Genomic DNA, 18,264 nt, shown 5'->3' with positions numbered 1-18,264 from the left:
ATCCGCCACAAGACATTTTACGTTTTAGAGAGTTCCAAATGAATACTATTGTATAGTATACAATAAAAAAAATTTCCATAGTGGGTATTAAATGAATCATTTCAGTTTGACTTTTCATTCTAATTACAGAAGCTAGTGAAGACGTTACTGAGATAAAGCAGATTTAGAATAGCACAGTGATAGCAAGCAGATCCATTACCAAGACAAACTGACAGAGTAAGCTTCCACAGCCTTTATGACAGACAAATTTTGATCTATTAACTTTTACATGCTGAATTTCAGCCAGAGAATTCAGACAACCTGAATACCAAGGCACAGACAACTCCATACAAACAGGACAGATGTTACTGACTAGCCTGCTCAGTCCTCTCTCCTACCACAGGTCATTTCAAAACTCCCAACATATGGACTCCAACTTCATCATGACTTCTTATTTCCAAAAAGGGATCATAAGCATGAAAAATGCTATATTCCAATTGAAATGCATATAGTAAGCCAGAAAATTCATGCTGGACAAGGTCTTTGATTTGCTTTATCCAGGGAGGTGAAGACAGAAGGTCTGCAATGCTAGCCAGAAGAGTACTAATAATTATAGCAGTTTATTATCTGTTAGCAAGGGAAATAAATCACTAGGACTCTACGTTGGTAGGATAAAAAAAAAAGTTTCCTAGCTAAGAGCATTTCAGCCCTACTTCTTTCCTGTTAGAACAGGTAAGGGTGGCACAAGGTCCCAAATCTTGTGACACAAACAGCACCCACACTGCTCTCTCGTTTAGGGTGGTGCCAACTTTGAAGCACACAGTCCAGTGAGGTACGAGAGCAATAGAAACAAGAAGACATGAGAGAAGAACACTGCCTGAGAATGATAAAGAATGAAGAACTGGTATTAAAACAAGAACAATTCATTAGGTCACTCATATCAAAGGAGACTGAGAAAAAAGCCTTAGAGAGAAACAGTTCAGGCAAGGACAATGATATTTCCTTGCCTGTACAATTTGTATGTAGGCTGCAAAAGTAGGAAAGAACTGCAATGGAGCTGAAAAGATGATCTTATATTTCAGCCAGGTACATGGCTTGCTCTGCAATTTGAATATTCTCCTGGCTTGTGCCACTGTACTCAGTCATGTTACTACTCAAGTCATTTATATCAAGCTTTTGATAGCTGATTACTAGTCACACATTGCTCATTTGCTATGAGTGCCTGGCATCCCAGCACATGGAAGAGAGCCATAGCTGTGCCTCTATCATGCTACAGAATGCTAAGTACACTGCAAAGAATAAAGAGGTCTCAAGAGTCCCAAATTAACATACAGTCTTGAATCTGTTTTCTCTGTACCACAGTCCTGGTACCTACACTGATGGCATGAAATAAGATTCGTGTTTGCAAAGAACTTTTTTGCAAAGATATTGTCATGATGAGCCCCACAAAAGTCTGAGAAAGTAATTCTGTCCTCGGGATTTGGTTTGAATAGCACATAATAAATATGGCACAGGACTGCATGTTGAACAGTAAGGAGAAAGTGAAACACTGAATAGCTGTTCATTAAGAGCTGCACCATTCATCCTGCGCACTAAAGAGATACTCAGAGAAACACAGCAGTGACCATGTATTTAATATGCATGCCCAGGAAGGAGAACTGAGCTTGCAGAGACAACGCTATTGTATTATTTTAGCAGGCCTGACCTTGCAAATTTCATCACGTTCTCCAAGACTTTAGACAGAAACTTACACATGTAATTATTCAGATAATTCTTATTTCACTTGTACTTAGCAGTCTTGGTACTAGATGAGTAAAGTAAAAAAAAAAAAATCTGTATTTCCCCAGCGAGAATTCAGCACACCTCTTGGTAATTTAATGTTTTTAAGTTGTACATGCAATTCACAAACGCTGCAAGGACAGGAGATGAAGTGCCAAAGGAGTGAATGGTCAGACAAAGCATATGCTCAAAAGAAAAACAGTAAGAAAATAAAAAAAAAAAAAAAAATGGAACAAGCTTTCTTGTGCTGTCCTGAAGTCAAATACCTTGGCTGGGCTTTAGCAGAGGCTAAAAATCCAGCATTAGCCCAGAGGTACCCTACGTATACAGTAAACTATCATTTGCATTAGTATTCACTTGTCTTCTGACAAGCTCTGCTGCTCATGAGGGCATGAAGCTGGGTTTTCTGGTGCTGTATACACGAAAGCTCTATTGGTACAGAAAGTCAGGTTCTCAGAGGAATACACTGAGCCTTCCTCAGCTCTCTGCAATATTATACCAAGTGTGGTATTAGAAGCCACCATAATAGATTAAAAAAAACCATCAATGTACTTAAAAAAATGCAAATAATTTCTTTTCCCATTTGAGTTATGGAATTTACTTCTTTTACCCTAACTTAAAGTCACAACAAAATAGAGCAAACTGACTAAGGCCAAGTTACCCTTAGTATGCTAAATTTCTATGGCAAAATTATAAGTCTCCTGTAAAAATTTAAGTATATAATCTTATGGTAACAACAAACACCATAAAGAAAACAGAAAAAGAGTCACTCTATCAAGTTAGAAAACTTACCCTAAAATCAGCATGCTAGAGAACAAAGCTAGTGAACATCTGGACTCAGTAAGAAAGTAAGAAGCCATCACCAATGATGGAAATACACAAAATGTGGTCTTTCAAGACACACACTTACGACATCTCCCAGTCAGGGACTAAATAATTAAAGAGGTCAGCTGGAGCTAGAATCTTGACTCCAGTCTGGACCACTGTCAAGGGCTGTCAAACTCCAGACAATACTGGTAATAGAAATATTACACAGGAATCTCTATAGGCTACTTTGTAAAAATGAAAATGGAAGCAAGCTGGTGGGCTTTTGGGCACCCATGGGCTTTGGGTTTGTAGGGCAGGGCTAGCAGTTTTTATATTAATTGCAAAAAAAAACCCCAAGGCCCAGAAAGCCGTGTTCCACTGCCACTTCCACCAAGCTTAGCTGGATCATCTGCTTGGCCTGCAATGTGGCCCTAAACCTATCCTTGGGATAGACAACTACAAGACAGTACAAACAGAAAGCACGGAATTTTAATTCTTTGGTCTTTGAGAGAAAGCTGGACATGGAAATTGAGTCTCCCATTTAAGAAAAAAAAAATTCTCACTACTTACCTAGTAAATCTTTCTGCTGATGATATTTAAGAAAGCAAGTAAGTTTTTATAGTCTTCAAGAAGATGAACCTTTTGATTACAGACATGGTAGCACGAATTTTTTTTTTAATAGGATTTAGTATCATTCTCTCATTCTAGAGACAGGATTCTGTTGTGTCAGATCATGTTCACAAACACATACCTGCATTTCCAAATATTTTCCAAATATAAAATGGGCTGGTATCTGAAATTGGTAATGTCTTAAACCTAAGTCAGTTAAGTCTAAAAATACAACATATATCAGCTGAACAGAGTATTTTAAATTTATCTCCTGTTGAAAGGGACGTCAGTTGTTTTGTCCTTCTATTCATGTCTTTGTTCTTTCTAATAATGAAAACCACCTTTGTTTTTCTCCTTTCACACCCATGGTTAGCCCATGAGAGAACTGCTCACCAGAAGCATATCAAATTCATTCAGTGCACTCTGGCAGCAGGATAAATCAGCACAAACTAATGAGCCTAGGGAAAGGGTATGATAACAATTAAGGGGTTATCACAATTCTTTCTAGAATTAAACGGAACATTATAGACACAATGTGTGAATAGGTGCACTAGAGCTGAAGTCATATGCAGACCATGAGAGACCAATATATATGCTTAACATTCTCTTCATCATGCATAAGACCCTAGGCCAGCGAGAAATGTATTAGAAAAGAAACATGTGGCGAGAGCACGCACCCCAGTCAGAGTTCTTCCTTTACCTGCTTATCAGCAGCAAAACAACCTGCATAAGGAAACAAAGCCTCTCCATCCAGCCTGGACCAGTGCCAGGACAAACTAAGCTACAGATCCAAAATAGAATTGATTCTTGATTTTAATTACAGGAGGAACACCCACACATTCACTTAGAACTTCTCTGCTGAGCAGCAGAGAAGCAAAAGGAATGGCCATTCAAGCACCAAGTGTCCCCAAAACACACAGTACTCTCCTCTAGCTACACCCAGCCGAACCGTGCTGACAAGAACCACTGTTGCCACTTCCACGAGACAGGACACCAGACTGGAGGGGCACCACCTGCACCTTCAGCACTGGCAGAAGACACTGGCACCAGGGCCATCATCACCACCATTACAAGAAATATCTTCCCCAGACCGTGCCACCCATGCAGCCAAATTTGGAAACCACAACAGTCATCTTCAGGGAGTGAACAATACAAATATATGCTCAGAGTGACCTTCTTGTTACTTACAGACTCCACTAAGTCTTCAGGGAACAGTTGTATACAGAGGCCCAAGCATACACATGGTATCTGTGGTGCCCTAAGAACAAGCAAAGCTGAACAAAGTCTGGCTTTTAAGGTTTTGGCTTGAAAAATATTGCAGGGGGAAGGGAGAAGGTAGAAAAAGGAGAGTATTTATGGTAAGTCTTTACTCTTTGCCCATGGGGCAATTAAGCTGGAGCTCTAAATATGAAGGATGCAGGGCAAATTAAAAATTTTTTAAGCACTATCGAATTACTGGTTTAATGGGTCTGTCAAATGATGGCACACTCCCGGTAAAGAGTTCTGGCTGCAGAAAGCCCTTAATCCCAACGAATAACTAATGGGAATAATGTCAGCAAAACAGCTGTCAGGATGAAATGCTGTTCAAGTTGACTAGAGGAACAACTGCCTAGAGCTGGAAAGCAGTATGTTCAGCACAACCTCAAAGCAAAGAGCAGAAGCTGACACCACAGTTAACTAACACCTGCCACCGCCGCCACCACCCTCTACTTTAAAAATGGGAGTATGAAGGAGAAAGACAGAGGCACCAAAGGAAAGAAGCAACTGTTCTCTTCAGAAACACAGCAGTGTAACTCCAAAATGAATCTGAGAGTTATCCAAGTCTCTTCCAAAGAGAAGATGGGGCAAGACAATATTAGTACGCAATACTTCTCACTTTCCATTAAGGTGGAAAGGGATACTAAATGCTGGCACAGAGTAACTGTTAAGATAAGAAACAACTTCACAGAAGCTATGACTAGAGGAGCTCTATTAGGCTCTGCCGAGCAGCTTACTGAAGGCAGAATTGCTATCCTATAATTCCAGTAGAAAGAGCTGTGTCTCCCCTGCATCATGATCCTGACTCCAACCAGGACTTCCCAGAAAAATAAAAGGATTTTAGAATGGATTAGAAACACGTGATCTAGCTTATATCCTGGGAAGCGCCCATCTGTTACAGGTTGTGTTCTCTTGATACTCTTTGTCCAGACTCTGCTCCTCCTCCTATCTTCCCTTCTCTCAACTAAATTTCTTAAACTTTTCGTCTCTGCATTACATTTGGACTGGCTTGTCCAAATGATGAGTGAGGATAAGATCATTCATTAGAAGCTCAAGGTATAGCAGTTGCTTTGAGCCAAGACCTTACCTACTTAGTTAAGCTCCAACATACAGCACGGGAAATAAGAGATACTGCATTTCTTACCCAAGAAATATACTCTGGTTCCTACGATGGTGCTTGAAGTGGCAATGCAGCTTTATGAGTCCTTCAAAATAGCACTAAAAAGAAGGGCCCGTTCAGAAACCCAGGCACAAGTTTGGAAGAAAAACCTTGAAGCTATGTGCATCAGAAAATACAAGAAGGAGGGTTGACCAACTACACACAACCTTTTTAAGTGAGCTTGTGATTACCATTCTCCTACGTAAAGATATTTAAAGCAAGGGCACATAGGGTGTAGATAGCTGGCACCATCCATGGGACAGATGCATCATGTGAGTGCCTTTTGCCACCTATACTGCTCTGCATTAACAGATGGGCTACTGGGCAGTCATTTACAGACAACAAAAATCCCCCAACCTTGCCCACACAAACACCAAGTAAAATGGCCCACAGGCCTCTAGTCAAAAGTCAGATGGGCTGTTGATGAGCAAGAAAGGCATTCTGCTTTATTAGCAAGAATGAAGTCATAATTCTCCTAGTTGTATTAGTCCAAATAATCTGTCACTGCACTGGGTGTGAAAGAGCTTTAGTTACCACACTCGAGAAATACCCAAGCATGCTCTTTCCCTCTAACTGCCTCATTAGACTTCTGGCAGGAAGAGAGGAGCAGGACAAGTGCACAGGCCAACACACACCGCTTCGAGCTCAGTCATTTACAAGACACTTTCACAGCAATCCATAAATGCCACTGGCTGTGGAGAAATTGTCAGACAGCAGCTCCTTTTGTCTCATGCCATCGTCCTAAGGAAAAACACCTCCAGACAGCACAGGACATGAGTGTACACAGTTGGAGACGCCTTCTCCCTCTGCCAGGTGCTGTCTACACAAGCCACTTTTTCTAAACCTGCTTTTTGTTGAAGAAATAAAAGCTTTTCCCCATACGTAAACACAGAGTACCAGCAAGAGCTTTTGACGTGCACAGGCATCTCAACTTTGCTGACTCTATCATGTTTGCTTCACCAACCACTTAGAATTGCAACTGCATGCAAGGTGTAAGTTTAGAGCCCTCTCCCTCCCCACCAAATACAAAAATAGTAGCTTATGTTTTGCTCTCTCCATAACTTTTGATGTATGAGAGCCTACCTCTCCCTCTCAATCCTAAAAGAAAACCTCAACCTGGCTGAGGTTGTACACACAGGAAAATGTTCACTGCCCATAACTAATGCTGACAGCCCCTTCTCCATCAGCACTTTTTCCAACAGCACCCATTTCCTGGGAGCACTGGCACCCAGATCAAGCTGCAGGGAACTGTCACTTTGGTGCTTCATATTGGACCTCCTCATCCCATACAAAGGCTGTCACCACTACTACTTCTGGGAGTCAGCTCCTCCTAGTCATGTAGCCCTGTACCCCAAGCACACAGTGACAGGATACTCCCCTTTCCCTACACAGGGATCCCCCTTACACTCTTCCTTCTCTTGGGAGATACCAAGAGACAGGAAAAAAAACAGAACACAAAAGCTTCCAACACAATTTGAGACTGCACCGCTTCCAAGAAGCCTGCTCTGGCTTTGATTTATTGATTTCAAGGCCCTTAATGTGGGAAGCTGAAATGCAAGTTTTCTCCACACAATTCTAAAATGAAAAAGAAAACCCAGTAAGGAACTGGAGAATTAAGCGCTGCACTGAAAAACTAACAAATATTGATGGGGGTGGAAAAAACACAAATACCAGATCTGCCTATAAGCAGAATATGCACTCAAGGGTCTTGGTGGAAATCCAAAAACGAGAAGTAAAGAATTAAAACTATTATTCAGCAGTGCTACATCAGAGACACTAACAAACTACAATGAATGGAAATTAATGGATTAAATCCCACAAGCACTAGTAGACAAGTTTTCTATCAAATCTTACTGGAATGTCACCTCAGAGCTACCCCTGTGAATTTTCATTAAGTTATCCCACAGCTATCTACAACAGCTTTGCTTACTTTCTCCCCTGAAGCTACTCACAAGAAGCAAAACAAGGGACAGGAATGAAGTAGCGAAGTGTTTATTACAGAGATGCATTTTTAAATGAAAATATGGATCTTTCTGTTCAGGATACTCCGAGAAGGCTCTAGCACCAACTACAGTGCAACCTTCATGTGTGAGGATGGAATAAATCCAGTTTGATGCTCATCTTTGAAGAGCAACCTCTGCAAATCTAACGGGGGACTGCTTCCTGGGAGAGAATAATCACTGAGAGATAAGCAAGGGAGGTGAAATTACTTTGCAGCTTCACCAGCTTTATTTTTAACACCCTGCTCCCTTTACGCTCACCTCCTCACAGGGAATATCTCAACCCTCAGCCATGCTGTGCCAATCTAAGAGGCTCTGGATGCCAGGAACCACCACACAACAGCCACCACCTCCACTTTCAGAAGGGGCAACATGCCTGGGCTGTCTGCAGAGACAAAGAGCATTGCCTACAGCCCATACCTCCAGCAGGCAGAAGCACCCACCAGCCCAGCACCCTCGGCAGAGGAGCGACACAGGCAGAACAGCACTGATCTGAGGGAAGGAGAAAATAAGGCTCTGGCAAGACTGAAGATCTGCATGTTCATAATTAAAATGTTTTGAGGGTATTTTTGCTTCTCTTTAGAAAAGGCAAGCTGTTTCTAATAAAGGATCATTTGAGTCGCTTGAACTTTGTTGATTTATGAGTTTTTTCATGTTATTCCAAAACTGAAGGCCCCCTTTTCAAATAAAAATTGGTTTTGGGACGGGTACTATGTTAGGCTAAGTTTTTTTATATCATTTCTTTCAACTCCGGAGAGCATCACCTTTACGATTCACTGATTCTGACACCTCCTTTTTCTTGCCAGCATATTTTTTTCTGGAAAACAGTTTATTTTCTTGGCTATCTTTAATTGATCCAAACACTGGCAGAGGACAGACATTGGACATGCATGGTCTCAAATCAGAACTTCCATTTTTCCAAACCACAACTTTAAAAAAATAATTCACCAGAATCAGGAAAACGATAAACAGAAAAAAAACCCCACTTATATAGTTTCTGTCATTTTTTTTTCTGTTTAGATTACATATTTATAGTTATGCTTCTAGACTGAAAGAAAATGTCCAGAGTTGTTTTTGTTGCAACAATACATGCAAGTTAGCCCACTGAAATGAATCACAACAATCGGATGGAAACAGAGCCAAGGGATTCAGCAGTGAACGCCCTGGCACACTGGGCATCCCTGCCCATGTCCATCTGACAGAGATGAGGTGGCCACTTCTGCCTCTCCTCATTCCTCCCTCCCCTTCCTCAAATCCAGTCAGAAAATGCTCACTGCCAAATAGCAGACTTGAGCTAATACACCATGGCTCCTTTTTAAATTGGAAAAAAACCTGGAAAATACAGGAAAAAATGTTAATAAAGGCAGTTAATAATACTTAAAACAATGAATTATGCAAAAAAAATGGGGGAAAGGGGAGATACTTCAGTGCTTTTCCTCAGACATGGAGGCTTTCTTTCTCTGACAGCAGACTGGAGAAAGATCTCCAATTTAAGAACTTTCTAGATCAGTGAAGTAGTCATCTGGATGAAGGGTTTTCAGAGTTTGTTTGTGGGGAAACGCAGGGGAGTTCCCAATACATCTATCTCAGGTATAAAACATGCATCACTGATATTCAAGAAATTAAATCATTATGAGTTCCACAATTATCTACAATATTTATATGCTATTGAAGACTGAAGTGATAGGTTTGGATTTGAGCATTACCTTTGTTTTAAGACCTTGGAGGAAGACCTCTAAATTCCACCAGAGCCACAATCTTCTGCTGTGATACAACAGCATAACATAGCCCTGCGCATTTCATGGAAAAAAATGCTTGCAAAGCAAAGCACCACAAAGAGATTTTAGCCTCAGCCCCCTGTCCTCTGTAGCCATGCAGCCATTCTGCTCCCTACTTAGGGACATCAGCCTCTGCTTATGCAAAAGCAAGACTGGGCTTCTCAACTCAGAGCAAAGGTTACCAGTATTTGTGCCAGTCTGTGGCCTGCTGCTGAAGTACAAATTCATCTGAGTTTCCTGGCCGCCTGGTTTTAGTGGAAAGGTCATTTGGAGCTTTTTCAGAGTCATTTAGCTGTTTTTGGAGCTATCATTCTGGAAACAGAAAGTTCCAATACTGGAAGATACACTTTTCTTCATCTTCAGTTCACAGCATTTCTTTCCAAGAATCCCATCCTGTGTAAGGGATTTCACATGATGCAGTGCTATCAAGCATTATCCATACTGTATGTCAAAGTCCTCGACCTGCACTTTTGCTAAATTTACCAGATCTAAAATAAATTCTGGGAACTCTTGTGTATTAATCTTTTTATAGCTTTCAGCTTCTCACTGTTGGTGAGAAAAACGTGAATCACAGCAATATATGATCTGAGAAACAGAAGGCAGGTAACAGCCTAATTTATCTTTTAAATGATACTGTAATCCAGTCAGAGACTTGGTTGCTCACGATTGCAATACTGTACTGAGATCTACCAATGTCTGCAGGAAAGGAAACAATAGGGAATGTATTTACACTCTCAGGACGAGGACTCCTCGTTTTTTGCACTACATAGAGCATGTGCAGCCACTTTCCCTATAACTTGTAGGTAACTGGAGGGCTGGGATTCTTCTGAAGCCCATGGAAAGGTCAGATGGAGGTAGGGAGGTTTTCAAGGTTGAAATAGTATAGAGAACAGACATCACAGCGAATTTTTGCTTTCATGCTGTTCCTGAAACTCACTGTGGGATCAGACAGCGCAAAAATCCCTGTCTTACTTCCAGCACAAACCAGGATCATGGAAAAAACTCTGTGAAGTAGAGATTAATGAAGAGCATTTCCCTCTAACCTTACTCATTCAGCCATACAAAGCAGAATTAAAGAATTGCTTCGCCTGCCTCCACCACGCTGCTCCTCAGTCTGTGAAATGCTCTGTGAATCACTGACAGTGACGGCAGAGCCAACAAGTCACAGAAACATTATTTTTCAAAATCTTAGCTTGTCAAAGTTGATTTCAAAATCAAGCTGTCTTTGATACTAGGCACAAGACCTCAAAACAGCAGAAACCAGCAAAACAGGGTTTCTCTTTAAATGAGCAAATGAATCGGATTTTCTCCTCTCCTCACCAACCATGTCCCTGCAAAGCCACCTCTCCTGAACAAGCCCAGCTCCATCACCTTCTCTCTCAGGGCAAGTCCTCCAGCCCCAACCACCCTGGGGGCTCTCTCCTCAGCTCCCTCCAGCTTATTCATGTCCTTCCTGTGCTCTGGGCCCCAAAACTGGATGCAGTGTTTCAGGTGTGGCCTAGCAAGTGCCAAGTAGAAGCAAACAACCATTTCCATCAATCTACCGGCTCCAGAATAATCACGAAGGGCTAACCCTCCTGCTGCCAGGACACTGCAGACTCGTGCCAAGCCTGTTGTCCCACAGGTCCCCCCAGGTCCCTTCCCCCAGAGCTGCCGCCCCAGCAGTCACTCCCCACCCTGTCCCAGGTACAGAGAGTACATTTATTCTGTTTATAAAATAAAAGGTAGTAATAGGCAGGGTTTTTTTCATTTTAAGCTGGGGTGTGTTATAGCTCTTCGCATTCTTACAAGACTGTCTGGAGGACCCGCGCTGCAACCCCTTCACCTGAGACAGTGATTAACATTGCTGGGAGAAGTTTCAGCTATCAACTTTGATGTTATCGGTGCCATAGTAGCTGTTGTAGTCATTGGGATCCAAGGGACTGAGTAGGGCAAGGAAAGACAGTGCTTTCTTCTTTAAATGATATACTGGAAGGGGAAGGAGGGAAAGCTTAGATCTTCAGGGTCTCCATGCCAAAACACTCCTACCTTCCCCCTACGCAGCTGCCCTTTTAAATGACATTTTCATCCCTATAGATCTTGCTTTTTCTGTAACATTGTTCGAAATCTGTTCTTGTTGGGATGTTTGCAGAGAACCAATGCACAGAAGTATTCATCCACGGATGAAAAGCTGCCTTATAGACACTCTGGGATTCATCTGGCCTAACTTTAGCTGTCCACAAATCAGGCAACTTGCCTAAGCCATTCACATAGGTTTCTTCTAGTCCAGGAATACACTTGCTCATTTTAATAAATTAATTCCCAATATATTATTGGGAAAGTATGTAGGCAAGACACTCTTCCAGCAGAAGAAAGAGAAAAAAAGAAAGAAAGGCTAAACACTGAGAAATTTGAACTGTAGGCACTGCTGGGAGGCTATTTCAACAACTTTCCTATAATATTTGATTGGTAAAACCATGCAGTCTTAAAGCTTAGAGCATCATTCTACACTTAAATTGTTGTACTCAAATACTTTCATAGTCAGACGGACTTCTCTGGAACTGCTCACTGGAGAAAACGTTTGTTGGACTTGATCCATTCCCATCCAAACAATGGCAAGACTGCAGTGGCACCCGAAGGTCCCAGTCTTGCTAGAGGCATCACCATTCTAGGAACTGTATCAATGTTCAGAGGAAGTAGAGTCCCTGTTCAAGGATCTTAAAATCAGCTTCACAGCAAAGGAAGAGTAGATGTCCACACGTATTTGGAAACGGAAACACTCCTGCAGGACACAGGTTACTCATATACTCAGTGAATCAGTTAGCTTAACCAATACTTTTCATCAAAAGAGCTTTACCTCTGATGTTCCTCAAATGTCATACCACATTTTGAAGGTCATATGAACAAACCTGTGTATCACTCAAGTTCCAGGCCCCTATAGCAGATATTCCGATCAACTCCCTTCACCAATTAGAAAAGATTTTGTCAACGAACTACCTTCATCTCCTTTGGAGTTATGTTTTTGCAATGGGAGCCACAAGCCTCAGCTCCCTCACACTTCATCCACGAGAGGAAGAGATGAGATACTCTAAAGAAACGTTGTTTCCAGACGCCAGGCACAAGACAGTCATGTGAAGTTTATTTGCCCGAGTAATTTCCCTGGTTTTATGCCCCTCATACCCTTTCACCCAGTAGTGCAGAAGTGGCGTGCCTGTTCTGCTGTATAATGTGACACATCCAGAAGCACTAAGGAATACACCTGGCCCCACCACTTCTCCTAGAAGCAATTCCACTGTTACCAACTTAAAATGGCCACCTTCAACGCAGAAATCTAACACAGGTAAGTGTTTTGCCAGAAGGCAAAAGGAAAATAACACACACACCCAGCAAACCCCTCTGGCTGGCAAGTTTCGCCTTAACAAGAGAATTCTCAAGGGGAATATGTATAGGGGAAAAGTAGCAGACTTATTAGAAGTCAATGGGTTTTAGTCTATACACATCTAGAGGGAACGGCAAAGTCAAGTGCTGACCATAGGGGACAGAAAAACATGACTTGTTTATTATTACCATACAACCATAAAGGAAGCATTCTTATCAGCTGTCAAAGTTTCTAAGGAATATAAGTCTATGGAAAAGCCATCCCTAATTGAACCAAGTCTCAACAATGAGGAAAGAGCATATTAATGAGGAAAGGCCAGGAGGTGCGATGAGGAGATAACAATACCCTTAGGAGTTACACTGGTATTAAATGCAAAGTTATTACAGTATTACTCTCTTATGAATCTTTACAGCAAGAATAACTCTGTTTATACAGATGTTCTTTCAACCATCAGTTATTCTAGTTCAAACATACATACAGGGAACCTTGACATTTTAAAATTACAGGCCATTAGATTAAATTAGATCTGTTATTTTGCTGTAGTAACCCACTAGGCTTTACAAGGCTGATATATTCTTTCAGTGAAACTGAGACGCATTAATTGAAATGGGATACCACACCTTTAATAATGCAGATCAATGTAGCTCTCTCACAGGGTTTTTCATTCCGTGCCTTTATTTTAATTCCCGTGAGTGCTACTAATATGGTTCACTTTATCATTAAGAGGGCATTCTTCACTTAAGTAGCACATGCCAAGCCAAACTAAAATAATAGGACTGGTTTACTGTTACACAGAGAGATGCACAGTTGATATTTATGCAAAATTAAGCAAGGCTGAACTCCGGTTTCCTACCTGAAGTGACTAGCGATTAAAGTGGAAAGTCCACAGAATTCCAAAATCACACCTTCTGCAGTATACAGATGACACCCATTCTACCACCATTCAAAATACCCTCTTACAAAATACAAACTGTTAAACACATAAGCAGCCTTGGCAGTAAGAGTCAGAGCTCCGGTCCTTTTCCCTGCGCCAGGGAACACCTTAGTGCTACTGGTTCAAAGCTCCAGGGAGAGACAAGAGCATTATTATGAGGATCCACCCAAACTTCAGTGCAATTTAGACTCCCCTATCCTGCAGCGTCCAGATAAAAGTAACACTGGCAGTAAAAACAAGACTCCTAAGACATCTGACCAGAAGAAGGGAAGTACCTTGATCCTTGCAGATCTAGACATTCATCACTTCATGTCTGGGCTCCCCATCTGCAAAAAGAGGACAGCCTCCCTTTCCAGCCTCACAGGAGAAATGCTCTGCAGACCGCATGGTGGATTCCTGTCAGCGCTACACAATAGTGACAGCACTCGCACGAGGATTTAAACCAGATGAAAATTCAACTAGCAAGTCACACAACTTAATCGTTAGAAATAAAAATGCACAGCAAACTACAAGTTTTCAATCTGTCCATTTCTGCTTTAATTTCCTCGCGTGGCACTATTTCACAGCCTACAACAGGTTTTAAGCTGTCTCACACCGCTAACATCCTCACTAGCCTGTCTTCTCCATACTAGGGAGGGTCCACCAGCCCTGCTTGCAACCATAATGGTTTCTTTTATTTTTCATTTAAGAGAGATGTCATTTTAAATGGTCAAAAGCAAGCTGGAAGACACAACACACTGGACATTTGCTAACGTCTCTAGGCCAAAGAACAAATTGGTGAGAGACAATGACAGAGCCAGCTGAAGCAGATGGGTCTAGCAGCCAGACACAGCATGAGCTCTAGTTCTGGTTTACACCCAAATCAATAGGGCTTGGCACACTGAATGTTGATACCTATAACATTCCTCAATTTTTAAATGTTATTTCTTTTTAAGACTGACACTGCTTTTCAATAACTTTGGACTAACATGTCAAGTTCTGCATAATTCGCTCAATCGAAATCATCCAGATTTAGAGCAGTGAATGCTGACCAGATTTTTGGAAGAGATAATAACTCTCATGCTCCAGAGCATAAGCTAAACTGGGATTAAAAGGAAATATAATGTGTTAGGCAAATTAAGCCACATTTGCTTCACTGGCAGCTTCTTCCTCCTTTCTCTTAGTAGGAGCACCCACTCTGGGCATCGCTGGAAAGGCAGCTGCTTCCCTCTCGCACCGCAGTCATGGCGATACTCCAGGCTCTTGTCACACTCCCGCAGGCGAGAGGACAGTGGCAATTGTAACAGCACGTTACAGCTTTGTCATTCATGCATCAAGCAGATTAAAAAAAGTGAAGGAGGAAGCACAAGAAGTTACAGACAGCTTCCTTTGTACCCATGGACCTCTCAGGCCTGCATGGAGGGCACAAGGAGTTAAAAGCCCTTCTGCTCTGCTCACCACACCCTGGGTCGCACAAGAACACGTGCAAGACCTCCCGTCCCGTCACGGTGAACTGCGGAATAAACTGTCCAAGAGGGAAGTTTCCGCCTGACCCACAAGTTTCTGCTCTTATACAGCAAGATTTATACTCCCTTAATTATAATCATGCATGGAGTGACTGCTGGCAGCTTCGTTACCTATAGAGAATTGCTTCACCATTCAGTTCTCAGCTTCATCAGCAGTCAGCAGAACGCCCAGTCACAAGGTATTTTATGTACCGTATGTATGACAGAGTCATATGCCTCTCTCTTGGTCCAGTGTTATAAAGGTGGCTATATAGAAACCACTGCATTCATCTTCCCAAGACAACCAGTGTTTATATGCACTTCACTTTTCCCCTTCCAGGCTGCATACTCACCTTTCCTTGGCACAAAAGCCCGTCTTTTCACATCCTTCCTTGTTCTTCTGCCTCTGGTCCTACACCAGCCAGCTTACTGTGTCAGTGCCAATTCCCTGAAGTCTGATATCAGCCGGAAAGGTAATGCTGTGTCAGAGTGAACCACTACAGTCTGAAATTCCCAGGGCTTCAGGGAATCTTAAAAGTCACAACAATTCAACAACAATTTGCCTAACCACTGTCAGAAAACAGAATCCACCAAGGCTTACTAAAAGCTGCAGATTAAATTCCAGGCCCGCAGCTGAAGGGAGCTGCTACCCTGGTATCAGGGTTTATACCACCTTCACGCATGTTCTGTACCGGCAATCAGACGAAGAGCTATTTAAAGTGTCTCTATTGTTACACGCCAAAATATTTAACTATTACATTTCACCCGCCACCTGACCGCCTTTGCGTTTTACGGCGCAAGCAAACAGCGAGCAGATCTCATTTTCTACCCTGCCTGAAGAGCGAGACTGAATGTCTCTCCTGGGCTGTGCCGAGCGATGGGAGAAGGGGCTGCGGCGCTGCTCCCCCGCGGGACGCGCAGCCCCAGGCCCACTGTGTTCCCCTCCGCCCCACAGCGCTGCTGACCCGCCCGGCCCGCCTCTCCGCGCACTGCGCAGCGTTACCTGCGCGGCCGCGGCCACCACCCGCGGGCAGGAGAGCCGTTAGGGCGCACGGCCGGAGCCTTCCCCAGCACGGCGGGAGGGCCCTCGCCGCCCCCGGGAGCCCCGCTGGGGGACGTGTCCGCGCCGCGCACCTGCGCGGCTCCTGTTTACAGCTGCCCCGTTCATCCCAACCCCGGGGGCAGGGAGGGGAAATGCGATCAACAGATTAAGTTTGGAAAAGATGCACGGGGGCGGGGGGGGCTGTAGTCCATCCAAAGGCGCGCACGCTGCGCGGGGGCTGAGCAGCGGCTCGGCGGGCCCCGGCCGCCTTCGCCGCAGCGAGCAAAGCGGGAGAGGGCGGCGGGGGGGGGAGGCCGGGACGGAGCTCGGCGCGCAATAAAATGCCTACGGACCCCGCGACGAGAAGGGGAAGGACACCGGGTCGGCGCGATGGGGTCAGGCGCCCGCACCGCTGCCATCCCGCGGTCTTACCTCGATCCACTTCTGCGCCTCGGTGAAGGCCAGCTCGGGCTGGGGGGGCTCGGGGGAAGGCTGAACCTCTCCCAGCTCCAGCCCGGGGCTGGCCATCTGCAGGGCCCCGGCGCGCCGCGGCTGCGGCGGGGCAGCAGTCAGGCACCGAGCCGCCAGCCCGAGGTGAGCGGCGACCGCAGCAGGGGGACGCCGGAGGCCGCTGCCTGCCTCTCCCTGCCTCACAGCCGCCGGGGCGGGGGCGCTCTACAGCCCGCCTGGCTGCAGTCCGCCTGCGGTAACCTCTCTCCGCCGGTGCCTCGTCCGCTCGCCCGCCCCGCCGGCTCGGTCCTCCCTCGCCTGCCGCCCCGCCCGCCCCGCCGGCGGAGCGGAGCCGCGCTGCGCTGCCAGCTAAAAATAAAACAGGCGGGCGAAGCCGCTTTGCCTTCAGCCCATGCAAATACCCGCGCCGCCGCCTCCCCGCCGCCAGCATCGCATCGCAGGCGGCGCTGCGATGGGGTGGGGGGACAATGGCAAGGCCCCCCCCGTTTGGAGGGGAGGGGGACACACAGCCGATTCCCCCACCCGGCAGCTCCTGGAGGGCACGGAACCGCTCGTGCACGCGGCGAGCTGCTGGTTGCGGCTGTTGCATTAAACACCTGAACGCTAATTAATGTCATTGCACGAAGCACCTGCGAGCCCCCAGCCCCTCGCGGCGGGGAAAGGCCTTGCTCCCCCGCCCAGACCCCCGCCAGCTTGCCCCGGGCCGGGGGGCTCCAGCCCCAGGAGCGGGGCGGCGGCAGGTGCCTCGCCGTGCTGCTGAGGGGGGAGAGCGGCCCCGCCAAGATGTGTGAGGGTCAGCACAGGGCCTGGCAGCGTTGCTCTTCTTTCAAAAGCGAAGCCGGCATCGAGGTGCGCTTAAACCACACCGGGCGTGAATGCTCTTTTTTTTTGTCTTTATGCAAGGGAAGAAAACAAACTCTGTCCTGCAGAGACTTGCACACCTAACTTGCGTCGTGTGAGTAGTCCTAGCTCGAACAGATCCTCTTGAGCCTAAGGTTAAGCATAAAAGTTTCTAGAAACAGGGAAGAAAATTTTTTCACAAGGCCTTTTTAAAGCCAAATCCTAAAAACCTCCACTCATAAGTTTTTGAAAGATGAGCCAAAGTTACTTGTTTATATTTATTCAAGCATAGAAGGATATCTGCATGCTGGAAACACAGGTATGCAAACATTAACCCCTACCACTAAGGGGTTTTTTTGAGACAGGTCATAACTGGTCACATTTTCAGCTTGCGATAGTTGTCAACAAATTTTGACAAGCAGCAAACTGTAGGATCTACTTTCCAACGTGCCCTTATTTTAGGCATGAATTTGCCTCATTTCAAAACTTGGGATGTTGAATCTGTTTATTGTTATAGGAAAGGATAAACAAATATCAGCTTTGACTATAGCTGAGCTATAGTCAAAGGAAAAAAAAACACTAACTCTTCAAATATAAATATATCACGTAAATGTGTATATTTAACTCTATTTCCATTCTGGGATTTTGTCTTTATTGTTCTCTACCTTTTGTTTTGGTCTTTGTTTATTGTTTGAAATTTTCTGAAATAACGAAGGGCCTAAAAACAGGATATGAGTTTATAGGGATTTTTCTGAGAACTGCAACTA

The 18,264-nt window shown here is 44.3% G+C and overlaps 1 protein-coding gene across 7 annotated transcripts in view; it reads right to left on the bottom strand.

Annotated features, from left to right (window-relative positions):
- The window catches only part of LIMCH1 (LIM and calponin homology domains 1), a 188,135-nt gene extending 171,221 nt beyond the window's left edge, over positions 1–16,914 (bottom strand). For 4 of the 7 annotated variants that reach the window (XM_068403832.1, XM_068403835.1, XM_068403831.1 and 1 more), the window contains exon 1: positions 16,619–16,913. In XM_068403832.1, the coding sequence (XP_068259933.1) occupies positions 16,619–16,714 (96 nt within the window). In that variant the 5' untranslated portion in view covers positions 16,715–16,913. Of the gene's footprint in view, positions 1–16,618 lie in introns of all 7 variants that reach the window. The other 3 variants (XM_068403830.1, XM_068403833.1, XM_068403840.1) reach the window with 3 other exon arrangements.
- Between the last annotated feature and the right edge of the window lie 1,350 nt (positions 16,915–18,264).

Source organism: Nyctibius grandis, chromosome 6, assembly GCF_013368605.1.
Source record: "Nyctibius grandis isolate bNycGra1 chromosome 6, bNycGra1.pri, whole genome shotgun sequence".
Lineage (NCBI taxonomy): Eukaryota > Metazoa > Chordata > Aves > Nyctibiiformes > Nyctibiidae > Nyctibius > Nyctibius grandis.
This window is presented reverse-complemented; position numbering and strand designations above follow the sequence as displayed.